Source organism: Microtus ochrogaster, chromosome 19 (assembly GCF_000317375.1).
Source record: "Microtus ochrogaster isolate Prairie Vole_2 chromosome 19, MicOch1.0, whole genome shotgun sequence".
Taxonomy (NCBI): domain Eukaryota; kingdom Metazoa; phylum Chordata; class Mammalia; order Rodentia; family Cricetidae; genus Microtus; species Microtus ochrogaster.
The window spans coordinates 26,181,315-26,209,065 of record NC_022021.1 but is presented as its reverse complement, the minus strand read 5'-3'; the positions used below and the strand labels follow the sequence as shown (position 1 = coordinate 26,209,065).

General features: G+C 40.4%; 1 protein-coding gene across 1 annotated transcript in view; it reads right to left on the bottom strand.

Moving 5' to 3' along the window:
* The window catches only part of Ttc33 (tetratricopeptide repeat domain 33), a 40,688-nt gene that overhangs the window by 5,096 nt on the left and 7,841 nt on the right, over positions 1-27,751 (bottom strand). The window contains exon 3 of the mRNA XM_005356586.1: positions 4,411-4,492. Within this exon, the coding sequence (XP_005356643.1) occupies positions 4,411-4,492 (82 nt within the window). The remainder of the gene's footprint in view (positions 1-4,410; positions 4,493-27,751) is intronic.

Here is a 27,751-nt window from a genome sequence, read left to right as displayed (position 1 = left end):
CTAGAGATCCGAATGCCCCTGGGAAACAGTTGTACTTCATTTGTACCCTTTGAGTCCATGAACATTTTGGAACATCCTTGACACGAACACCATTCTTAGGTGTTGTAATAGGAGCGGCGGGGCCGCCCGCACGGCTACCTTTACCCTAAATAATTACACGGAAACAGTATTCTTTTAAACACTGCCTGGCCCCATTAGTTCCAGCCTCTTATTTATTGGCTAGCTCTTACATATTGACCTAACCCATTTCTAATAATCTGTGTAGCCCACGAGCTGGCTTACCAGGAAAGATTTTAACCTGCGTCTGCCTGGAGTGGGAGAATCATGGCGACTCCTTGACTCAGCTTCTTTCTCCCAGCCTTCTGTTCTGTTTACTCCTCCCACCTATGTTTTAACCTATCAGGGCCAAGCAGTTTCTTTATTGCTTAACCAATGAAATCAACAGATTGATATATGACACTCCCACATCACTTAGGTTCTAAATTAAACTCTTCATATAGTTCCCACGAATCTTCCCCTAACCTGCACGTATTTTAGCCCTGAATGTGAAAGCTTTCAAATGAAGGGCTTTAAGGAACCTGATTCAGTGGAACTAATTTGTTTGTGTTCTTCCTCAATAAAATAAAGCTATTAAAGCATGTGACCTTCATTTCAGAGTATTACATAAAAAATACTTGTTAATATACATCAAGGCTGAACTGCAATCACTTTTTAGAGGCTGTTTTGCTGCTTTAATTTTGAGTTTCCCTATGGAGCTCGAGCTCCTGGAACTCCTGACTCTCCTTGCCTTAGTCTCCCAGAGTGCTGGGATGGCAGCACGTGCCACCACACCCAGCTGTCTGAGACAGTCAGTATTCCTTAGATAACTAGTTCAGGTGCTCAGAGGCTCTCTATACAGAGGGTCGCCACTAAGTACTAGAAATGCATATTTAATACAAATGCCAGTTTCTTAACTGGTAATCACATCTTTCCCAGCCTTTTTGCCCAGATCTATGCAATTTATTTTCTTTTTATCTCATCTGTATTTACCTCTTAGGCAGATGTGACTTGGGACCTCTACTTCCACTCATAAGCCTTACTTAGTTGCTGTTGGGTTGGCTTAACAAGACCTAGAGAGGTTAAATGTCTTGTTCCTCAGTACTTCTTTTGGGCAACAAGCCCTGTGGGGAATTCTTCCTATCAAGTTGATTTAGCTTACATACTGAATTATGTAAGATTAGTGCATGCAGAAACAACTAGAGGGGATGGAAACGTTGAAAAGGGGGTCCTAGAAGATGAACTCAATGCATTTTAACATTTTTTTTCTTTTAAACATCAAGATAAATATCTCAGAACACTTCAGTGGCGAGATTCGGTCTAGGAATTCAGCTTGCTATCAACCACGGAACAGGTTATCCTACTTCCTACAACAAATGTTCCACTAACCTGTTCAAATAGGCCAAGGAGAAACCTTTAATACCTAAGGAGAAAAAACCTTATCTTCCCGAGTTATCATGCCACAATGATATTTTAAATATTAACAAAAGTAAACCAAAAACTCCTATAAAACAGAAGAAAAGAAGGTGAGCATTGAAGATGTAGCTACATGCTTCTTCTGATGAAGCTGCCCTCCCCCATCTCCTCCCAGGGTGACATCTCTTCAGTTACAGCAGCAGGCCATCTTAGACTGAGTTTGGTCATCCTCTGAATCCTGTTAGCATGTGTCTGGAGATTTTCCAGACTGAAAGCAGAAGCCAGAAGTACAGTTTCATGCAGCAAGATGACCAGACACTTTAGAGATGGGTCATTCTTGTCAGCCTCCACCTTCTGCTTTTCAGAAATGGAGTGGTCAGGGTGCACCCATAGGTGCCATTGCTGCCGTGTAACTCACTGTTGATTTGTCTCTTAAGGCTGTCCTCTTTCATGTTTGCTCTCCATTCCTGTGTGGTTGTGACGTACAGCCTGGGAAGTTACCAGTAAGTCTGATATGACTGCCTTTTCCACCTTTATCTCCAAAATGTCTTTCCATAATTTAGTAGAAATTTTGTCTTTTCCTCCTCTTTTATCTATTTTTTTCTTTCTTTCTCTCTTCATCTTCTGGAAGTTCCACTCCCTCCCTCTTTGGTGACTGACACTAAAACTCCCCTGCTCCAATCCCTTCAGCTGTTGGACACAGCCCTTATCAATGGGCTTTTTATCAGCTGGCGCAGTTCTAAACCAATTCTCTAAGCTTTTGGAGACTTTCACCAAGGCCAAGTAGCTACAAAGTACTTGGTCTCACCTGTGCCGAAACAGAACGTTTCTAGTTTTCCTTTATGCTGGTACTACAGCCGTCCTAGGAAAATGACCTCACCCCCAGGGCAGATGTGGAGCACTGTAACAGTTCTGAAAGGCTCTTGCAATTTTGAGTCTTCAATGATTTCTAAGTTATATTTTTCAAGAACTGTTCATTAAAGTTTTATCTTCTGCCAGGTCACTGAGCAATTCTAAGCAATTTTTGAGCAATTCTTTTTTATAACATTAAGTTTTGCTTTGCTACAACTTACCACAGTTGTAATATCTCCCTATTTAGAGTCTGCCAGTCCTGTAATGGCAATCAGATACTATGGAATTATTAACTCTTTATAGGTAGACATGAAGGAAATAGCATATATACAATTTAATGTTAATCTTTTTCTCCCGTTTTCAAATAGATCAAAAGAAACATGTCTCAGGACAAAAATCAGCACTTAGAATTCCAGAAGTCCTTCAACAGAAAAGTGCTTCACTGCCAAGTGTGCATCCCAATCACTGGTCAAGCTCTTATAAACCTTTCCATGCCCCTCATTAATAATGTCATCAGGATTTCCGGTCCAAATAGGATTTGCTTGGTTGAGTGCTTCTTGATCGATGCACCTTTCCTTAATCTTCTTCTAGTCACTATTCTCTGTCCCTCCTCCTCACTCCCACTCCCTCTCCACTCCCTCCTCCTCACTCCCACTCCCTCCTCCTCACTCCCACTCCCTCCTCCTCACTCCCACTCCCTCCTCCTCACTCCCACTCCCTCTCCACTCCCTCCTCCTCCTTCTCCTGCATGAACAGCTTCTATTGAAGGAAGGTTTGTCACCAGGCTTCTTTTCTTCCTTGTCTTCAGCCTTATAATCACTGACTTCTTCACCATACTCTTCCACAAAGAGAGCAACAGGCTAGTCAATAAACTGAGAATGCTTCTTCATAATCTCTTTTATTACTCTTTCCTCTGAGAACTCAGTTTGGTCTTCCTTCAGAGATAGGCTAGTCTTTGCTCCAAGGCTCACAAGTGCCCTGTGACCGACGCTAAACTCCTTTGCTCCAATCCCTCCAGCTGTTGGACACAGCCCTTATCAATGGGCTTTATCAGCTGGCACAGTTCTAAACCAGTTCTCTAAGCTTTTGAAGATGTTTCACCAAGGCCATACTGTGAATGATCCCTCTGCTAAAGATTCCCAAGCATGCTGCTCACCATTACATGCTTGGTGACCATAATCACTTTCTGAGCAATGAAATACACAGTAAAAACCAAAACCAAACTGGCCAATCACAAAAGTATCTGCACCAGCCTGCAAAGCACCCATAAAGGCTTTCACAAATGTACTTTTGGCAACCTTACCAAAGTAGCTGATCAAGTCAACACTGGTCATTCTAATTCCAGTATCTGCAATAGTGAGAGTTTGATCCTGTTTGTTAGGAATAAGAATTGACAAGGAACTCCTTCCCAAAGTCTTGTTACCGGGATCTGATATGCTCTCACATTTGATTTATACAAAGAATCTGATAAATCTGAAATGAATGCCCCAAAAAAGATCTGTTTAATTAGAAATCATTGATAATCAAGTGACATTAGATGGGCAATTTGTACATGAAAGGCAGTTTCAACCTCTGCTCCTCCATTGGTCAGGCTTAGGTCTGGGTTTCCTCAAACATCTTCACTGAGTGACTAGTACACACTCCACTAGGAGTAGTTCTAGGTATGCTGGAGCAGCAGATCCATACATTTAAATACATATATAGATATGTGTGTGCATACACATACACACATATACACACACATGTATACCTGTATGTGTGTGTATATGTATACACATATTCCAAATACAATGCATCCTCATTTTGAAGAAAAATTAGCTACTGGTAGACAATTAATTTACAAGCCAAGTAGAAACTTGTCATCTATTTTAAAAATGTACTAATAATTTTATCCATGTTATATCTTCTCAAAGCTAGGTTGAAATAACAGCTGACCTCATTGCAAAAGCAAATGCATTTCTAACTTTATATACAATACAAAATTTTAAATATTTTTAAAAATAAATTGTATTGAGAGAAATGAGAGCAGACATATTTGTTCGGCACTGCTCACCAAACAAACACAGCCTAATTATATAAAAAAATCAAATTCCTTTTGGTTGGTACCTGTGATTTCATCTCATAAAGGGTGGCATCATCTGGGGTCAGCTGCAGTGCTTCATCCCACTTCTGGATTGCCTCCTGGTACCTGTAATTGTTAACGTTGCATTAATATCACTTTGATTTGTTTTGTTTTTCAAGACAGGGTTTCTCTGTAGCTTTGGAGCCTGTCCTGGAACTCGCTCTTGAGATCAAGCTGGTCTCAAAATCACAGAGATCCGCCTCTGCCTCCAGAGTGCTGGGATTAAAGCTGTGCACCACCACCCCCCAATTTTTTTTAATTTTATATTTTAACTAAATCTTTGAGAGTACATGTTAAATTTGAAAACTGGGGACTTGAAAATAATTACTAAGAAAATTTCCTATTTAGAAATTGATAATAATACTGTTTAAAAAAAAAAACCTTAGGCAAATTAAAGAAATGAAGGGAAAAAGCAACAAGAGAAAAGGACAGAATATAAATAAGAAATCTTACAAATCTCTTTCTAAGGTTTTGGAGCTCAGGCTAGCAAGATGGCTCAGGGGGTAAAGCCTAACCCCTGCGTTCAATCCCTGTATTCCACAGAGAGGTTAAAAAAACCTAACTCTACGAACTTGTCCTCTGACCTACACACACCACAGCAGGTATAAACACATAAGTAATAGTAATAATAAAAACACATTTTAAAAGAGCTTTGTGAGCTGAGAAATCGCTACCAAAATGTCTTTTTTTACTTAACTTCACTGATGGGATCTGTACTCTAACAAACTTGTTTTAAATATTTGCAATCATGCCTAAGTTCTCCTACAGAAATCTACTTGGTAGAGATGTCAGTCTGTCCTGGCTAGTTTTATGAGAATTTGACACATCTGAATTCATCTGAGAGGAAGGAACCTCAACTGAGCAAATGCCTCCATATAACTGAATTGTAGGTAGGCAAACCTGTAGGGCATTTTCTTAATTAATGGTTGTTGGGGGAGGACCAAGAGCATTGTGGGTGAGGCCACATCTGGGGTGGTAGTCCTGGGTTCTGTAAGAAAGCAGGCTGAGCAAGCCAGTAAGCAGCACACCTGCATGGCCTCTGCATCAGCTCCTGCCTCCAAGTTCTGTCTTGTTTGAGTTCCTGCCCTGAAGCTTCAATGACAGTGACGTGGAAATGTATGCAAAATAAACCTTTTCCTCCCCAAATTGCTTTTGGTCATGGAAAGGACAACTGTCTATTTTTGTTCATAAGTATACATATATGGCAAGCTTAAGAGATGGGGAAATGCACCCAAAATAATATGCAGATGACCGGCTTCTAGTGTGCTGCGGTTTGAATGTGTTGTGTCCCTTAAAGGTGTCTATGTGAACACTTGGTCCAGATGGCTGCACTAAAGTTGTGGAACCTTTAAGAAACAGATCACTAGAGGCTGACCCAAAACAGAGTACACAGCCGTTTATCCTCTTCCACCAGGACGTGAGACATGAGGAGTCCAGCTGCACATTCCTGCCAGTGTGGCGCTACCTTCTTGCTCCCTAGGCAATGCTGCTGAGCACTATTCCTATTCCAACTACCTGCACCTGTCCGCAGCCCAGGGCTGTGAATCACTGACACTGTACGCCACAGTCAGGATTATCATGCACTAAATTCTCTTACATCATTTCTTGCTACTTGTTTTCTAGACCCTTCATTTCCTCATATGTGTTCTGTATGTACAATACTCAGTGATAACTGTTATTGATTGGATGGATGGATGCATGGATGGATGGAGAGATGTATGCAAGTGTTGGTGTGTGTGGAGGTCATAGGAAGGTATCCTTCTTTATTGCTCCTGCCTTCTTCATTTGAGCTAGGTCCTTTCTGAGCCTGAAACATCCCATTTCTGTCACATTAGCTGGCCAGGGAGCTTCTGGGGTCCACTATCTCCCAGCCAACAATGCTGGGGTTCCAGGTACACATTGTCATGTCCAGTCTTAAGTGAGTGCTGGAGATCTGGACTGGGTCCTCATGCGTATTCAGTAAGCATTCTTCCAGACTCAGTCACCTCCCCATCTAACCCACATAGTGTTATTGCTATTTTAGAGTGCTTCAGAGAACAAGCTTACTGTAAGAGATCATTGTACATTACACCCAAAGCAAAACTGCACACTCTTCGTTATCACTGAGTCTTCTTGACTTTATCAAAAGCCACGTCAAGAGACTGGCCTAAACCACTCAGGTTTTTTATTTTTATTCTAATAATTTTTATTTACATGCATAATTACACTGGCCTGAAATATATTTCTCATTTTCACATTATACTACTTGGAAAAGACAAGTGATTAGTTAATTATAAATTATACACTACCAAAGGCGAACAGTCTCTGAGCACTGACCACGATGCCAGTTACTTCACACGCATTATTTTACTTGACCCTCACCAGAACCTCAGGTGGCATTAATTATTATCTCCATTTTATAAATAAGAAAGCTGGAGATTAAAAGGGAAGCTAATTTGCCAAAGGCAGATAACACTGCAGCTACAAGGGAGAAGCAGGATGGGAAGGCAACAATTGTAACATCAAAGCCAAATGCTAAGCCACAACTTGATCCTATTTCCTCACTAGTACTCTGCTATGGCAAACAAAAGTGAGTGAACAGGCTTCCCAGTGAGATAGGAAAGGACTGATGGAGGGAGAGACAGGTAAAGCTCATCAACCCTACCGACTGTAAGGGGGATTTAAAATGCAGTCCTGGGGTCAAGTGAGCCAGCAGCATCACTTGCACAGTGTGTACGGGAAGCAAGGAAAGCTGAGAATAAAATCTAAGTTTGGTATGGTAATGCATGCCTGTAATCCCTGCACTCAGAAGGCAGGGACTGGGGATCGCTCCAATATCCAGGCCACTGTGTTACATAGTAATCTCCAGGCAACCAGGTATACATTGAAAAACCTTGTCTTACAAAAACAAAACATATCTCACTAGGCATCCTTTTTGAGTAGCCTTTAAGTTTTTCTAAGTATACTCTACTGTGTACACACAATTAAGCTCTTGTTTGAAATGTATCTATGTAATGTTCTGGACTACTCAGAGAAATCACGAGGAGACATTGATGGAGATTTTGTATGTTGTGTGAAGGACGAGGGGACAAACGAGACACTAAAATGATACAGGAAAAGGAATTCCTTTATGTGCGAGGCTAAATTTAAAGGGAAACTATAAAAAATGTTGGAGATTTAACCATGTTAATTCTGGTTGATTTTCGTCATTAAAAAGCCTGGTGATTCTTCACTGCAGAATAGTTATGTTAATAATGAGATTGTGTTCTTTAAAGGTGAAAGAAGGATTAAGGTCCTACATAAAAGTTAAGAATTAATCATCATATTGTAGCCCTCTGAGTTACAGGGTTCTATATGATTGGCCTCCTATGAAATGACAAGGCTAAAGCTCTTAGCTATTCAGCCTTTCACAGAGAAATTCAAACATGTTTATTAAAAACTTCAACATCTATGGTCGGTAAATGAAAATTACAGTCTAACTGTTACTATAATGGTTAATAATAGGGCAAGAAGCTAATATTATGAGTTTATATTAATTCTGAGGGTATAAAAAATATACAGGCCTGAGGACATCAATACAGGTTGTAAGGGTCTGTCTGAGGCATATAAGTTTGGATTATATAGGTCTGAGAGGATATTCTGAAAAATATAAATACAATTTATAAGAAATAATGGCTTAAGATGTATTTAGAAATCATTACAAGATTTATTTCCCCTTCCACAGTATTATTATAATAGGACTTCAAAATGTTCAGCAAACTGATAGAACAATGACTGCTTACTGTTTGGGTCACAAGCTCAAGACTTTAAACTTCTTTTCATTGTCTTCTAAATACAGGCTTATATGCTGTTTAACCCAAATCTACAGTTTTTGCTAGGACTCAAGGATGTGAGTCACTCCTACTGTTTTATTGATACCTCTTACCTGCTTTTTCTACAATATGGATTTCAGTACAGATTGATAATGCTAATATATCTAAAACTTGCATTTTTTATAAAATGGAGATTCATATAAACTTCAGAAAATTGAGAAAATTATAAAACTTGGATCTACTTCTCATGAGTTAAAAGAATTATGGTATTTTTTATCTCTCCTGGTCTTGGGATTCTTCCCCTTCCTTAATTATTGAGACTGTGAGTTCATAACTTTAACTTCTGTTCCCAGTTTGTATCTGTCTCACCAGGTTCCCACTTGGGGGACAAACACATCCAAGCATCAACTGCTGATAATAACCTGCTCCAAATGACTTTGAGTCCTGAACTCTCTGAAACCTGATTTGGACCAGTCCAGCCAATGTGATTGCTGTCTGTTTAGCTTGTCAGTGAACCAGATGCTTCTAAGTTCCCTCATTGCCTTTGACTAACACTGTAGTCTTCCAGGGCCCTGAGAGCAATGTCCTAAGGTCAGCAGGAAGTAATTACAGAAATAAATACGTTGTCCCTGTTCCCTCCCTGGAATGTTAGATAAAAAGAAAATTTCTCTGTCAGTCATCACAGGGATTTTGGTCAATTATGCCTTTAATAAATGATAACTCCTGTCTGGGTACCATTAAGTTAATGATGCTAAAACCTCAATTTCAGCCTCTGGAACAAACTCATCTCAGAGATTTTAGATGACGCACTATGCAAAGGCAGAAACCCTAAAGGGGCATATGGGAGTCTTAAGACTCAATTAAAAATATAATTAAAAAGGGGGAGTTAGGGTTATACCCACAGTCATCATATGTGTATTTTATTTTAAAATTTTAAATATTTAAAATGTAAATGTCTGTGAGCAATCTGCCATGAATAGATTTTGGCATGAAAGCACCACCACATAATTTACCCAGGTCTAATGCGTAAATTAATGGTGTAAATCCATCTACTGGTTTATGAAAGGATCCCGACAATGTTTTGGTATAGGGAAAGAGCATGTTTGTGTTTTTTTCACAGGATAAAATTGAAGCTCAATTGATATGGTGTGTGGAACCAAAAAATACTGATCCTGATGTTGCTGATAATAATCCAGAAAAGCCAGAGTGAGACCTACTGGGCCTTTGTCCCTGATCCACCCAGTTTACACCCTGCTGTTTGGAAGGAAAGGAGACTGTGTTGGCAGTCAATGATAACACAACTTTTAGATTGACCTGCCACACAAGAGTTCCAGATTACTTGAAAATTTTATGTTGGGTATGGCAAAGGAATTCCTGTATGTTTTGCAAAGAATGCTGCTTTAGAAAGATGGCCTTGGAGTGCTTCCAAACTAATAACAGGACATGATAAACAATGTACATATTATACCAAGTTATTACTTCCTCAAGGTAATTGGGTAAATGGTACTTCACCCCCTCAGCGATTTCCTCCACACACAAAGGAACTGCGAGAGTCTAACAGGACTCTGTTGTGGAGACAATGTACTAGTATTATCCCATTAAAGGACATCTCAGTACACTCTTGACTGGTCTGGAAATTAAGATTGTAGTGACTCTTATCCTTTATCTGCAGCAGAATCTTGGAACCGAGAACTGTCAGGTAGAATCTGGTATTCCAATACAAAATTTTACAGACTTATGTTTGGAAACTTGCTATGGCCATGGGAACGGTGGCAGGACAATCCAGTGCCACAAAATCTGTTTGCCCCCCCACAAAGGAACTGTTTTGGCTTATGTTAAAAGCCTTATGTTCTTTTAGTGGAAGAGATAAAAATCTCCATAAATGGTATTGTGTTTAATGTTATCATGCCCTGATTGTATTTTGACTAATTGTATTTCTCAAGTGGAGTGGATGACCGTGTATTGGTTTAAAACAACTTTCTTTTGTAATGTTGCCTGTGCATGTAAATGATCCATGGTTTGATGACAATGGGTTACAAGTAATTGAAGAAATTAAGAAAGCTTTAGGTAGACAGAAACGTGCTGTTGGATTAGTTGAAGAAATTAAGAAAGCTTTAGGTAGACAGAAACGTGCTGTTGGATTAGTTGTAGCAGGAATTTCTGCTCTTGTTGTTATGCTAACTACGACTGCAGTTGCTTCAGCGGCTTTGTCTCATCTATTCAATTTGTTAATCAATTATCTAAGAACGTTTCTATGACATTGGAGACACAAGAAGACACAGATGTAAAAATGGAATATAAGCTGAATGCCTCCACCACTGCTCCCCAGAAAGGATAAGGTCTCCCTGGGGGAATCAACAAAGTCTGACATACCAAGTTGAGGCAGGATCAAGTCCCTCCCCTCTATACCAAGGTTGAGAAAGGTATCCCATGAACTGACTTTTTGGAAGGCTTTTAAGACAAGAACTTATGGGGCTGGAGAGATGGCTCAGTGGTTAAGAGCATTGCCTGCCCTTCCAAAGGTCCTGAGTTCAATTCCCAGCAACCACATGGTGGCTCACAACCATCTGTAATGAGATCTGGTGCCCTCTTTTGGCCTGCAGGTGTACACACAGACAGAATATTGTATACATAATAAATAAATAAATATTTAAAAAAAAAAAGAAAGAAAGAAGAAGACAGGAACTTACTACATACCAGGCTGGCCACAAACTCACACAGGCCTTCCTCTGCCTCCTGAGTACTGAGATTGCAGGCGTGCACCACCAAGTCCAGCTCCTCCATAGCTTTTAACACAACTACCTGAACACTATGTTTAATTTTAGGTGTAAGGCTACTCAAACTTTAGGAGTTCCTTTCTAATAATGTGAAAATAGTACAGCCATCTTACCGCTCATTACTCAAACTTCTTCATTCACCTTTTTTTATCTTTTGTAAATATCATATTTACTATGTTTTCTTTTTTCTTGATAATTCCTTCCATGTACACAATGACATATGATCATATCCTCTCCCTTTGCCCTCGTCCAGCACTCCTCACCCCTTAACAACTCCCCTCCTGATTTTTTCCTCTACCTCCTCTTCTTCATAATCCATTAAGTCCAATCAGTGCTGCCCATATGAGCATGGTTGTGGGGCTGTACAGAAGGATGAGCAATCTATCAGTTCTACCCCAAGTTTATGAAGTGTCTTCACAATTCTGGGTATTTTCTACTAGCTCTACCTTTACCAACAATAAATCACAAATCTGGGTTTTTAATGTATTGTACTTCTCATATGCATATGAAACATTTCTTCGTGTCTTTAGACCACAAAATGATTCCCTATAGCATACTAGAGTGTATATAAACATATGTAGTACTTTTATTGATAGATATAAAAAACTGGATTTAACCACTCATTTTTTCAAGGCAAGGTGACCACAAGTTTTTCCACCCAGGCCATAGCTGACTGGAACAAAGGAAAATAGGCAATCCAAATAAACCAATCCAAGGTCTAGTTGACTATGTATAATTTCTATGGCCTGGTCCAACTGACATAAACCTATCAGATTCTTTGTGGAATCTAAAAATAGGAAACTGGAAAGTGAAAACTCTGGGAGGAGCAAACTGAAAAAACAGGGAAATTAAGTAGCAGTAGGGCACAGCAGAGAAACTCAAGAGGAAGTCAATAATTCTCAACTTTATTGAGAATAAATGCCTGTGGTGCTCTGAATAAAAATGGCCCAAAAAGGCTCATATATTTGGATGCTTAGTCACCAGAGAGTGGTACTATTTGAAAAGATTAGAAGGATTAGGAAGACTTGTGCTTTCTCTCTCACAGAATGTAGCTCTCAGCTACTTCTCTAGCACCCATTTGCATGTCACCATACTCCCTGACATGATGAAACTCTGATACTGCAAGTAAGTCCCCAATTAAATGCTTTCTCTTATTAGAGCTGTGCTGTGAGAAGTCCTTCTGTCTATGTGTTGCTTTTATTGGTTAATGAATAAAGAAACTGTTTTGACCTGTGATAGGGTAGAATAGAGCTAGGCGGAGAAAATTAAACTGAAGGCTGGGAGAAAAAAGGCAGAGTCAGGAGAAGCCATGTAGCTGCCACTGGGGACAGACGTGCCAGAAGCTTGCTGGTAAGCCACAGCCACATGGCATTACACAGATGAACAGAAATGGGTTAATTTAAGATACAAGAGTGAACCAAAAATACACTTAAGTTATTGGCCAAACATTATTGCAAATCATATAGTTTGTGTGTGACTAGTTCAAGGTCTGGGCAACTGGGAACGAACAAGAGGCTTCTGCCAACAGAGCTGCATTGGTCATAGTGTCTCGTCAAATCAATAGAACAGTGACTGAGACAACATCCAAATCCTTAACAAGGCCTACAAAGCCTGGCGACCTTTTCTGTCTCTGACCTGACCCCTTTCCATGATACACTTCAATTATACTTTGGTCATACTCTGCTATTCCTCAGGTACATCAGGCAAACATCTGCTGTTAGGGCATTTTTAATGTTGTTTCCCCTGCCTGGACTTTTCTTTCCCTGAATAAGTATACTATGAATACTCTAGACTTTTTCTTTGATTCCAACATATCGCAAGACACCCTTGCCTATATAGCCTAGATATTATTGACTAGTTAGTTCAACAAACTCAAATCTCAGTCACCTCTCTGCTAAAAACATTACTTTTCTAACTTCTGACCAAATCAATTTTCAGAATTCTTTGTTTCTAACAAAGCATGATGAATCCTGCTAAGAACATCATCAGAACAGATTGATGTGGCCTCATATTCACAACGTCAATCAAATGTATACTCAACACACATTAGGAGCTACAGGCTGTGCACACAGCAATGAAGGAGACAAAATGTCTACTTTGATAGAGCTTACACTCCAATACAAAAAACAGACATCAAATGAGTAATTGAATAAATATGACTGCTATAAAAAAGATATAGACAATTAGAAAACTAAAAGTAACCCACACTTTCTCAGTAGTTTAAAGAGGCCTGCCTGAAATGGTATTATTTGGGTCATTGCTGAAAGACAAAAATTAGTTGGCTATATGAAAATCTGAACAAAAAAATATTCTAAAGAGAGAATGCAAGAGCAGACATGAGTATTTGTGAATGTGTTTGATATTATTTGGGAGAGGAGGATGAAATTCAACCTGGTTTAAGCACAGTGGTAAAGAGATAAAGAAACATGCAGGGTCCTGAAATTTAAAAATAATACTTAAATTATATTTAGTCTTAGTGTTGAGTTGATACTGATATTAATACTTTCATACAATTACAGGCACACTATAAAATTCAGACAATTATGTTAATCCACTAAGAATCCTTTTTAGCATAGTAAGAAATAGAAGTTTCAGATGCTTAGATTTTAAGTTAAGACTAGCATCATTAATTTCTCATTAACAAAGTAATTTCTAGAGCCGGGAGACAGCTTGTTTGGTAATGTGCCATCCTCACAGCCCACAGACCTCCTGGCTCTCTCGAGACACTACTCTACCCCCCTGCTTTGATGCTCTTCTCACCTGCAAACCTTCGCAAGCATTCTTCACGCAGCCCTAACCCTGCTCCTCTATTTAATATCTTGTCTTTATATGATCCAATAACCTGCTTAAATAATATAGCACTCAGGAACTACATCTTTTGGTGAATGTAAATAGACATAAATCAACAAAAAGCATAAAACTCTGGAAAATGGTGTTAAATACCACAAAGAGGATACCAAATACAAGAGTAACAACTGGAGCGATGGTAGACCATAGCCTTGTTGGACCTCAGCTGAGAATATACTTATCAGAAGACTCCCTGCTTTTCTCTCTCTGTGCTTATCCACTAGTAAAGATGGACCACAGCTAAAATTCATTTTAGTGGAAGGAGTGGGATGAATGGGGGAGTGGAGAGTAGACGTGATGAATGGAAATGATACATTACATAATATGTGAATTTCAAAAGCAAATTTAAAATACTGCTTAAAAATAATAAAATACATGTTAGTAAGCAGGTAAATTTAAAACACAGATAAGACAGTCACATATAGGAGACAGGAAACTGGACCATAGACAGTGCATCAGAGGTCTCGATGGTCCTACTAGGCAAAGGAAAGGTATAAACATGTCTTAAAATAAATCCTAAACTGTTCCGAGTTTCAGTTCATATCTCATACTGAAATTATACAGTTAGAGGGGATTAATCATAAGTCCACTTCCAGTAATTAGGCTGCTTATTTACACAAATGGGTAAATATGCCCTCAGTAGTTTCTAATTAAGTATGGGCAGAACCAAGTCATCTACGGCAGATTAACTGTGAGAACAGCAGAAAGAGCTGACATGGCATGAGGGTGGACACAACACTGCATGAAGGCCATTTCCCAAAGCAATGGCAGTTTCTACCTAGTGCAAGAAACTTGAGTTTTACCACACTACCCATAACCACACAGTCCTATTAGTCTTTACATACCTACGAGAGATGGCTTTTCTGAGACATGTGAGAAGTCAGTTTCAATCTTCCAAGTTTGACTTCTGATAATGGAACAATTAAATATATTTACTGCCCACATTCACTTCCCACATAAATGTCAGGAAAACCAAGTCAGCAGAAATTAGTACCAATATCACAGAATAATTTTGACCAAATAAAGGAAGAAAATAAACTATATGATCATAGCAAGCTGTCTTGTCTTCTTTTAATGATAAGACCACAAAGTATGCAAAGTATGCAAAGGGAAAAGCATAAATGGAATTCATTCCCTCCCCAGAGTAAATCCAATCCCTTTCTCCTTAGAAAAGCCCCTTATCAAATTTATTCTAGGAACATGCCAGGAAGGGGGCTCTGCAATAAAGGTACTTTCCCCAAACCTAACGACCTGAGTTTGATTTCCAAAACCTTCATGGGGAAAAGAAAGAACCAAGTCCCACAAGTTGCCCTCTGACCTCCACATGTGAACAATGGCACATGCCTACTATGCACATGCCATACTGAATGGTTGAATGGTTATCAAAATTACTCTGGTAAATACTGCTTATAGCACTATGGAAACTTCTCTATAGATTAATTTGAAAATCTGAATTTGTTTCTCTGTTTGTTCTATGCATTGAATATCTCTTGGAAGGGGAAATAGAAACAATCTCCTGGGTAAACTTGGAGTAGGGGCAGGCAGATGAAGGGATGGGAACTTGAGAAAGTGGGTTGTGGGGGTTGGGGTCAGGAGGCAGGTTGGAGACAGGACAGAGAGTAAGGAAAGAGACATCTTCATGGGAGGAGTGGCATTTTGGGGTTAGGAAGAAACCTGGCACCAGGAAAACCCCTGGGGAATGCACAAGGATAACTCCAGCTAATACTCTAGCAATAGTGGAGAGGGTGCCTGAACTGGCCCATCTACTGTAATCAGACTGGTGACTGCCCTAATTGTCATCAGAGATACTCTATCCAGTAACTGATGGAAGCAGATGCAGAGATCCACAGATAAGCACTGTGCTGAGCTCTGGAAGTCTTGCTGAAGAAAGAGAGGAGGAAAATAAGAGCCAGGGAGCTCATGATGGGGGAACCCACAGAGACAGCTGACCTATCCTCGTGGGAACTCATGGACTCTGAACCAACAGGGAGTCTCCATGACTCAACTGACCTAGGCCCTCTGCATGTGTTCGGCAGTTGTGTATCTTGGTCTCTTTGTAAGGATCCTAGCAATGAGAACAGACTGCTGGATTACATTGCCCAGCCTTGATGCAAGGAGAGAAGCTTGGCCCTGCCTCAACTTGATGCACCATGCTTTGTTCAAGTCCATGAGAGACACGCCCCTTTCTGAACGGAGGAGGAATAGAGAAAAGAGGGTACATGGGAAGGGGGAAATGACACTGAGAGGCTAGGAGGGATGGGAAACTGTGGTCGATATGTAAAAAAAATTTTAAATCTATTCAGGCAGTGGCATTGGTACTCATCTCTCCTAACAGGAATCATCGTTCCTGGAGGAGAAAGTTAGATACAGGAGCAGTCTAGAGTCTTTATGTTCTAGCACGGGATGATATCGAATAGGCCAAAAACCTGCTGCCTCTACCTAATCTGAAGTGTTAAGTTTCACAATTAAACTTTAACCTGGGTTAGTGATGGAGCTCAGGGTCCTACCATCACTTCCGCTTATTTAGAGAATTTAACAATAGATGGAAGGCGCATTTTTGTTATAAGAGCAAATCTGTCCTAAAGATTTCACGTCTATCAAATGAATATGAAAATCCTAAGCAGAAGATTAGTAAATTACATCCAGAAACTTACAATACAAAATCCATACGTAACATAATGTACAGTGCAGAACATTAGAAATGTGGCTGTATGAAATGGAAAACAGAGGAAAAACATGAGCCAGTCAAAAGCCAGAAACAGCACCAATTTCTGGTTACACATATCTCTGTGAGGTCATATACACATATATACATGCATATATATATGGTATCAAATGGTATATACAGTATCAAATACTCTGTTGGTACCATTATGCACTAACTTTGCATGACTTATCCAAAAAACATCACACAAATATTAAGTGCTTGTGCTTCTTTAGGTAGACCAAGTAATCCCAGGCCTTTCCAAACAATGTTAGTGTATAACTCTTGACAACATGAGGAGCTGGAATCTGCAAAGTTCTGCTCCTTCTCTGGAATTCACAACGAGCCTTCCTTTGCCTGCACGTACTACAGCAATAAATGTTCTAAGATACAGTGGCAGCAAACACCGTTCCTTCAGCACTTCCATTCTGCCCGATCTTCTGTCTATACGGCCTACCCCACCTCTGCTCTGCTCAGCTGGAGTTTTACCCTGAAACCAGCCATATATTATGTCTTTTCACAGAGCTCCTAATGAACACCACATCAGAACTGTCTTTCCCCTCTTCATCTATCAATATATAAAGAAGTCTCTAGTAAATTAAAATACTCTGCGCTTCCTGGTGGCTCAAATCACCAGCCATGAGTACCATTTGACTGACTCCATAGTAACTCATTTTTAAAGTATATTATAGTTTGGTTGTTTGTTTTTTTTTTTTTTACTTTTTAATGTATATTATGTTTTATGACTTTCTGGAAAGGGATAGAGATAATACAATTATTTAACATACAACTGATTTTACTACTCAAAGTCCTATAAAATGACATGACTCACTCTCCTTTTGCAGAGCAAAGGCTGAGAGCGACTACAAGACCAGTCCCAAGCTACACTGATGAAACCTGCCAAAGCTAGTAAGTAAGGTGGCTCTTACAAACCCACAGTGCCTTCTACAACTACCTCAACAATGTCTCCCAATTTTTCTAGTCCTTCTGTATACTTTTTTATTAATTTGGAAATCAGGGTAGGTTTGATTTTTGGTTTGTTTTGAGTCAGGACGTCACTCTGTAACCCTGGCTGGCTTGAAACTTGCTTTTGTAGACCAAGCTGGCCGTGAACTCTGAAGTCTGCCTGCCTTTTCCTCCTGACTGTGCCACCACATCTGGCCTGAGTAGGTGTTTTGTTCCTTTTTTTTTTTTTACTATTCTTTTAAGCCACAGAAAATCTCTGTGTACGTAGAAGACACTAATATCACAGTCATCTCCATCTACCCCAATTTTCCTACCTGTCCCGAGAGACTGCTAAAGGGGAGAGAAGCATGGAACACGCGCTAACAAAGGACAGGAAGTGATGAGGGGGAGTTAAAACAAGTTCTTCCCTGAAATAAAGTAAGTAATTTTAATTTTTACTTTATCCCATCTCATTATTTCAGTAATAGAAAGTAAAAGGGATTAGAGATAAGAAGAGAGAAGACAGAGGGCGAGGAGGAGAAAGAGGAAGAGGAAGGCAGGAGGGCAGGGAGACCAGGTACGACAGAGAGGCCTTAGCTCTTGGATGTCCACGGTTCCAAGCATCTTTCCAGCCTTTCAGCTCCATGGAGGACTCTGGTCTCTAGAGCAGGGATGACAGGGCGACAGCCCTAGCTAGCAAATATTGTAGACTTTGTGGGCTTTGTAGACTTGTAGGCTATAGTTTCTGTCACAACTACTCAGTTCTACCGTTGTGCCATAAAAATCAGCCACAGACACGACATGAGCAAATATGACCATGGCTCAGTCAGAATAAAACATTTTACTTTCAAAAGCAAGCAATGGTTTGCTCACCAATCTCTGCCTGGCTTGGCTACTGATGAAAGTTTGTCATGTTAGCCAAATGTTCTTTTTACTTCAAATTCTACACTCTGCCTGAATAAACTAGAGGCAGTTATTACAACACAACACAATGTCATTTATGGGAATTCAGAGAGGTATTTTCAACTGTCACTATGAGTTTAAGGAATTAGTGGCATGAGCCACACAGAGCCAAGGATGTCCACAGCCTGTAAGGAAAACAGCAATCCTGTACTACAGAGGTTGTCCTGCCCAAAAATGTCACTGACCCTACTGCTGAGAAGGAAGATGGTTTATCCTATCATCCAAGAAAGTTGTCCATATACAAAGAGCAAGATAAACTAAGAAATTTAAGAGAGCACTAACCACAACTCCTACTTACTCTTTGCATTAGGCAGATAGGCACGCATGTGTACACAGAGAACACTAACCACAACTCCTTCTACTGCACTAGACGGATATGCACGCATGCTTATACACAGAGACATGTACATGTGCAAACACACCTCCCACAGATCTGTATGGAATACAAATTGCAAAACAAAAAGAAAAGCATGTCTTCTCCTCATCCAGCACTTTTATTTTGAAAATACAATCAATACTTCCAGATGAGTCTTTTCTTGCCTAAGTACACAAATATTTAAAGAGCAAATGAACTGGCTCCCAGTGGTTAAAGTGAAGCAAGCAATGAAAAGTAATTCACTCCTGGCAGACCGCTGGGCCCCTCCCACTCTCTTCTCCCACTCTGCTTCATTTCCCTGCCCTACAGGTAAATGGTGGCACCACTTAGTTCCTCCACTTGGGAAGTATTAGAAAGTTGGCACCTAATAAGTCAATCGATGGTCTCTCCCAACCCCATGGCCTATCTTCTAATTCAACTTCAGTCTGGAACAAACTGCAAAGACACAGCCCTGTTGCAGCTGTTGGATAGGAAACATTAAAAGATAAAAACCTGGTTTAAAGTCACTGTGGTTAATAAATGACTGAAGTCTGATTCAGCCAGTTTAAAGGCAGCCTTAAGAGCATGGAACTAATTTAGCACAAGGAAGGAAGCAGAGAGAACAGCTCAGGGATTACACAGGGCAGGGTGAGATAATGCCCCACAACGAAGCAAAGAACAGCTGGTGACCAAGCCAACTCAGTTAGCTAGCATGCTCACTCACCAGATGGAAATGTCACAGTGGTCAGTTCCTTTGCTCCCAATTACATTTCTAATTTACTACTGCTCAAATCTAATGAGCTATTTAGTTAATAGCATATTTTATAAATATTTACAGGTCATTTTCTCTGGGTGAGGTAGCATTCTAGATATTGATATCTACAAGATATGAAGGTCTCTACTATTCCTCTAGAACATTCTAAATACTATATGGGAAGAAGGGGACATGGAGAAAAAGACAAGGTCCAAATGTATATATGATTTAAAACCAAGAGTCTTCTTACAGTGAGACAATGGGGGAAACAGGAGATTCCTCTTAGGAATGCATCTGAACTGAGCCCGGAAATGACAAGAGGGGACAACAATCTGAAAATCTGGAGAAACTCCATCCCAGACAAAGGCAAGAACCCAAGAAGGACTAAGCACTCCATGTTAAGGGGACAGAAAAGTCAAACCAGTATGGTTATATTATAAGGAAAGGGAAAGCAATATTAGAGAAGTAGGTTAAGCCATGATCACAGAGAAACCTAACAGGCTATGGCTGGAAGGGTTGATTTAATGTAGGTGTGATGGAGATTTCATAGGTTTTACCAACACTGACATAATTTACACTTCTAAAAGATATCAAGATCAAGGGAGAGGAATAAATTATTAGGATATAAAAACTTATCCAGATATCAGGAAAACAATGCAGGTTTATTAAGAAATTCAGTGACAAGGTAACTACCAAATGGACCAGGATAACTGAAGAGAAAACTGAAAGTGAGAGAGAGCATATGTGGTGTAGGAAACTCAACTTGGGCTGGGCATGAGGACTGAAGGAAAGAAAGGAATCTAGAATGAAGTCCGTGGTCAAAGCTTGCTGGCTAACTTAACTGGGATCTCAAGTAAGCAAGATGGGGGCCAGAGCAAAGGAAAAAAGGATAAATACAAGGTCTATAAGAAGATGCCAACAGCTCTACAAATAAACTAGATGACCACTCTCTTGAGAAACTTCTTCAAAGACACCTATGAAATCACTGTGCATTGGAAGCAGTCCATGTACTGGGGTGAGGGAGGTAATCTACAGGCTCTTTCTCATATGCTGTTCTCCCACAAATCAAAGCCTCTTCCATACAGCCTTAACCCACCACTCTCTCTAGAACTCACCAAGTCAGTCTCATCTGGTCAGTGTCAAGGGGTGGTGGCCTTTCTATCAACATTACATTATGGACTAGTGAGAGGCTCACTAGTCTATAACGGCACCAGAAAGGCATGGCTACAGGAACAGAGAGCTGTCAGGCAACGGTGACTTACAGGCCAGTGGGACAGAACAGCTCTACAAGGGGGACTAAGCCAGCAGAGCTGACTCATAACAGGCAACTGGGGAAAATGCAAGTGCCTTTCACCTACAAGAAAGCAGCACATGTTTGGGTAAAAACTCAGATGTTCTCTGCTTTGTTAAGTCTGATCCATTTTACATATCTAAGTAGGTACAAAGACACTTCCAACAGCTGGGGAGGATAACACGGACACATATATTTGATACTGTCAACATTCAAACACTAAATGAAGGAAACTACACAAGTTTAAGGAACAAAAACAATAACCAAGCATCATGGCACATGCCTATAATCCCAGGACTCAAGATGTGACAGCATAAGGATCAAGAGTTCAAGGCCAGCCTCACTACATAGAGTATCTGAGGTCACCATGAGCTTAGGAACACTTTTTTCTTTTATTCTTGAGATTATAATATAACTACATCATTTCTCCCTTCCTTATCTGCCCTCCAAACCCTCTCATATACCCCTCCTTGCTCTCTTCATAGACCTTCTTGTTCATGCTCTTTTTTCATTATTTGTTACATGCATACATGTATATGTGTGTGTGTGTTTCTAAATATAACCTGCTCAGTCTGTATGACAGTTGTATGTATGTATGACTGTTTCAGTGGATTAATGGGAACAGAATCTGAATGGTCAAAAAGGATACTACATCAGGAAAATGAGTTTGTAGCAAAAGTGATCCAAGAATTGCTATAACGTGTGGCATCAAATATGCCTTGTTCTAAAGCATGCCAGTAAGTTAGAGAAGGCTAAGAGGGAGGAACAGATGACACAAAGACACTGGGAGATATTTAGGGAAATGTTCCTGCAAAGGCAAGAAGTGATGAATCCTGGTGCATAAGTGAGAAGGTGGATCCCTCACGAGAATTTGTATTCCTTACAGCAGAGTAAAGACAAATACTCTACAGATACAATATATTTGAAGGACATCAGAGTAGGAAAATGAGCACACCACACTGACTACATCCACTTTTTTTCTAGAGATGTGAAGCAAAATCACTGACTTTAAACACACTGCAGTTGGAATCAGAGCTTATGCATCACATGGTGAAAACACTCAAAGTCACTTCAGTCATTATACCTTCCTAAATGATGTTCATAGTGAATTCTAATTACTCTTGGCCTTCACACACACATATACACCTGTGCCACAAGAACAAAGAAAAACTAGTCACTTAGCTATGCAAGTATCACCATCTAGTGGTTAACACTATATACTAATTTTAAAATGTTGGGAGCTTAAGAAGGCAAATTCTAGTTAGAAATAAGTCTACAAGTATCTGGAGAAACAAACTCCTGGAAAGCTTAACAGTACATGATAGAAACCAGTAACGTAAAATCCTAATACAGAGATTCTACCACACATTTACTTAGGGATGACATAACGTGCTAGATTCTCTTTACATGGACTTGTTCTGTAATCTTTCAATAATCTTTAAGACATGTATCATCATTTATATATGAGGAAATCAGAAACTGGCAGAGAAGCTAATGACCTGCCCAAAACTTATACAGAAAGAGATAATTAGGGTAGGATCTGAATGGAGGTAAAATGACTTCAAATCCATACTCTTAACCACTATATTAAATAGCCTGTCTTAAAAGCAAAAAACTACCTTGGGGATGAACAGAAAGTAACTCAGTCTTCTATTATGAAGAATCAGTAGTACTATAGGGAAAAAAATTCAAATTGAAAAATAAATCTAAGAGTAGCCTTGCCAGCTGGAATCAGGGACATCTCTGGGGTGAGATGGAAACTCCCAGGAATCCATGAGGGTGACACTAGCTAAGAACCCTTGCAACGGGGGATACAGAGCCTGAACCAGTCATCTCCTGTAACCAGGCAAGACTGCCAGTGAAATGACTGGGACCTCGACACAGCCATATAACCCCTGACCTCCAATTTGCCCTGTCTACAAGATATGCTGGCACAAAGGTGGTACAGAAATTATGGGAGAGGCCAGCCAATGACTGGTCCAATTTGAGACCCACTCTTGAAAACGCCTGGAGGGCTAGGAACTGGAGGCTGGACAGCTCAGAGACCTAGGATAGAACCAAACATGACTGGCAAAAAAGAAAAAAGAAGTTAATGAAATGATTCCTGATCATATTCTGTTATACTCCTGATCATGCATGATCTAATTGTCATCAGAGAGGCTTCGCCCAACAACTGATGGGAACAGATGCAGAGATCCACAGTCAAACATTTGGGGGGCCTTGAGAAATCTTGTGGGAGAAAGGGAGGAAGGATTATGGGAGCCAGAGATGCCAAGAACACCACGGGAAAACACACAAAGTCAACTGACCTGGGCTCATGGGGACTCACAGAGACTGAACCATCAACCAGAGAACTTGCATGGGACTGACCTGGGTCCTCTGCACATGTGTTCCAGTTGCATGACTTCATCTTCCTGTGGGACTCCTGGCAGCAGGAGCAGAAGTTGCCTCTGCCTCAGTTGCCTGCTCTCAGCACCCTTTCCTCCTGCTGGATTACCTGTCCAGCATTAATGAGGTGCCTAGTCTCACTGCAACTTGATAAACTGTGGCTGGTTGATATACATGGAAGACCTGCACTTTTCTGAGAAAAAGGAAGAAGGGGTAGATAGGGAGAGGGAGTGAGGTTGCAGGGAGGAACTGGGAGGAGAGGAAGGAGGTAGGGGAAACTAACCCGAGTGGGAAAAATTAAATAATTTTAAAAATGAAATTAATTTAAAAATAAAGCAGAAAAGAGTAGTCTTGTTATGATCAAACAAGCCATAAAAGACAGACACTAAAGAATGAAACCTTCACTAGAGAAGAGATAATAGTAACCTATTTGAATAAGGCCATATTAATATATTCAGATAACTCTATATGCTCAATAAAACTCAGAGAGAAAATATAAAGAATTTAAAAAAACAAAAGAAAAATCACAAGGACATATAAACAAGTAACTTAGTATTTAAAGTAACTTCAAAACAGTAGAAATACAAAAAGGGAAAAAAATGTTGGGGGGGGGGTACTCAGAGTGCTACCACAGAACAGACTGCCTGCCAAGGAGCCAGGGAAGAGGGAGCTCAGGGTGCTACAGCAGAACAGACTGCCTACCAGAAAGGAGCTTTGAACAAGACATGGGCAGAAGGGGCAGGAAAACACCAGAAAGGGGAGAAAAGAGCTCTTCACACAATCACAGAAGAACTATGGTGACGAGAGGCTGGGGAGACAGCTCAGTCAGTAAATGCTTGTCAAACAGGCAGCAGGACCTTAATTCAGTCTGGCTCTACACTCACACAGACAAACATGAATACACAGTCACATATATGAATGTACATGTATGCACACACATGAAATTGTGTCGATAAAGAAACGCAAGGCAAGTGTGGCGTGAGGCAGTGAAAACTGTAAAGCTGCTTTGATAGGAAGATGCTGGGCAGTGTGGTTGTTTTTAGTTTCAATTTCACTGCTGCTCCTTACGTTGCTTTTAAACAACTTCAGCATGCTTTAGGCAATTTAAACTATTACTTCTATCTTTGCTTGGCTTTAAATAGCCAAATTACTTAATTCCACTAGATTTCCTTAATTCTCCTTATTTTCCAAATATCCTATATAATTCTAAATTATACTATGTTATGCTAACAGGGGGGAAAAAACCCTTCATGATTCTAAAGTGTTCTCCATTCAAAACCAGGCATCCTGCCTAGCTGATTTTAGTGATGTGACTCAATGCTCTGATGTGGGCAGCAAACATGAATTAGTTTGTTCACCTTTAAAGCTGAAACCTCAGAAAATCCTACAGGAATGTCCTGACAGTAATCAATGGCTTTTCCCTCTGCACATTATTGTGGTATCGCGAAAAGGCAACACAATGATATTAATAAACTTTACCAGGAGTTTACTAAAATTTCTAAAGATGTTTTAATAGATGTTCTAGAAGCAATTTCACAAATGTGAAAAACTTGAAACTGGTTTTCTTCTAAGACCCAATAGTTAATCTGCAAAGTTCTGCAAGAGAAAACTCTTTATCCCTAAAGCACCACAAACAACAATCACGACCTAGTATTCTGCTGTTAAGATCTTAACTGCAGTCATCCGGGCACGATGGCTCACGCCTGTATTTCCAGCAATCTGCAAACTACAAGAGGAGAACCGACCTGAGTGTGAGATCATCCTGCCTCGTACACAACCTTATCTCAAAAACAAAAGCTGGGCGTGATGGCACACACTTTTAATCCAGCTCTCGGGAAGCAGAGGCAGGAGGATCTCTATGAGTTTGAGGCCAGGTCAGTCTACATAGCGTGTTACAGGCCAGTGAAAGCTATATTTATAAAGTGAGGGCATCTCAAAATAAACAAATAGATGATAGACAGACAGAAATACAAATAAAAACTTGATTTATGTTGATTGCTGTTTATTTCTACCTTTTTGTCCCTAGCAATTTGATATGCTAACATAGTTGATGCACGACTTATGCTTTCTGTTAAAATATAGGAAAAGATTCCCCAAGAATCAAAACTAAAAGCAGACCTAGAAACTAGTATATTACTGCCTCAGTTGGCTCATTTATTATAAAAATAACTGGCAAAAATACCTCAAATCATTTTTTTTACCAGTTCAAAGAAAAAAGGAGGAAGAAAATCAAAGCATCCCTTTAATTTGCCTGCTGCCGACAAGGCCCAGGGTCTCAGCGGGGAGGGGCAGAAGTGTCTAAGGTATGTAGATGGCCACAGGCAAGAGCATCTTCTCAACACCGCAGAGTAGCTGCACGTAGCTACTCACGGCAGTTATGACAGCATGCTTAAGACGTGCACAGGCTCAAGTCAGACAGAATCCCAACACAGGAGAGGTGGACACGTGTGTGCATACATGTACATGAATGTGTGTGGCTGTGCATGCATATTTGTCTGTGAGAGTATGCAGCCAAACTGAATTAAGCACTTACTGACTGAACCGTCTTCCCTGTCTCTTGTCACCTATCTTTACCTCCTAGAGAAGGAGCTATTGGATACTGGCAACTAGTATCTGCTGGGGAAAAAGTCGGTTTTTTTAGGGTGTGGCCCCTGGTAAATTGATCAAACTTTTCACACCACACGGATGATACAGTCAGCAGCACACAGGCCGAACTTTATCACATCTTGAGGTGATATGAGCAGCATTCTATCTCACAGATACCATTCCGAGGGTAAGAGTACAGTTCAGGGGTGTAACACAAACTTAGCATGCAAAAGGCCCTAGCCAAAAAATACATACAGTAAAAACTAGATATTACTCCTTCTGGTCACTTATACGTCTTATAAGAATCAAAGTAAGTGAAAACATATCAAAAGTTGTCAGAATAATAACACTAAGTTTTCTAAGGTATTTTTTTCACCAAGGACAAATGACTAAGATTTGATCCATAAAACAAAAAAGGAAAACAACTCTTTATCTTTCTATGTATGTAGCGGGGTGTTCATGCGACTCGTGTGTAGGTGTATACTCGTGTGTATGTGCACATGGAGGCCCAGGTTCAAGCACTGATACCGTTCCTCCATCACAGTTCTGGGACAGGGTCTCGCACTAGGACTTCACTGATGTGGCCAGCTGGCCAGCAAGCTCCAATGACCTTCCTTTCTATCTCTACCTCCTCGATACTAGGATTAAAAGTACAAGCCAGGACATATGACTGTTGAGTGACAGTTTCCTCCAAGATTCAAACCTTTCATGCTGCAGGGAAGGACTGTAAGCAGGAAGGTAAACCACTCGAAATAGCCTCAGGAAGTTCCTGAAACTGACCAGATCCCCTAGGCCCCTTCCTGGCAGAGAAAGTAATTAAAGCTGAGAGTCCCTCTCAGACAAGTCAGTTTGCAAAGACTTTGAGACCAGACCAGCAGCCTGGAAGCAGACACTAGCAGAGCTACCTGGAAGAGGCTTAAACCAACCCAGGCCCCTAGAAAAAACATTCTCCAAACTTTTGAGCTGCCTGTGGACTGTGCAGTGTGCTCCAGCTTCCTAGCTTTGTGAGCTGTCACCCATGCGGGGGTGGGCTTTGGTGATGCAGCTTTCTTTGAGTCATTTTGCCTTTAGTCCTGTAAGTAACCCCTCACCCATATTTCTGTAACTCCTATGAAACTCATGGTTCACCAAGCTAGATTTTGGTGGTATTTGTCCTTTGGTTTGTCTCGGGTTCCAGATCTGAGGTGAGGTAAGCAGGCTCACGCGTGTGGCATGCATGTGTGCATGTTTGTGTGTGTTTTATCTCTCACAAAACAGCTGCTTATGTAGGTGCTGGGAAATCAAACTCCAGTCTTCAAGTTTGTATGGAGAGCAAGTTACCACCTGAGATACCACCTCAGCTTCAAAATAAAAAGATTTTAATTAAACGTATCTCTGAATAGTTCTCAAAGCAAACAGATACAGGCACAATATCATTCCGACAGCTGCTCCAACAGAAGGCCATGCTACTTATCTCCCCTCATGAGGAGGTATCCAGCACAAAGTTTACCAAAAATGACTACTCTCCATCAAATCTTTACATCCAACTAACAATTTACAGAAAGTACGTGAGCCAGAGGGATAAATTAAATACAGACACAAGGGAAGAAGCAAATAGAAAAGTTAGCTGGGTGGTGGTGGCACACACCACACCTTTAATGCATTGCTTGGGTGGTAGAGGCAGGCAGATCTCTGTGAGTGTGAGACCAGCCTGAGCTAAAAAGTGAGTTCCAGGACAGGCTTGAAAACTACAGAGAAAGCCTGTCTCAAAAAGTTAAAAAAAAAAAAAAGACAGAAAAAAAGAAAAGTTGGCAACTACTCTCTAAAACTCTTAGATGCTTAGAAAGGGATCCTTGGGACTAGAGAGACAGCTCAGCAGTTAAAAACACTGGCTACTCTCCCGGAGGACCAGAGCTCTTTTCTCAGGCCCCACATGGAGGCTCAC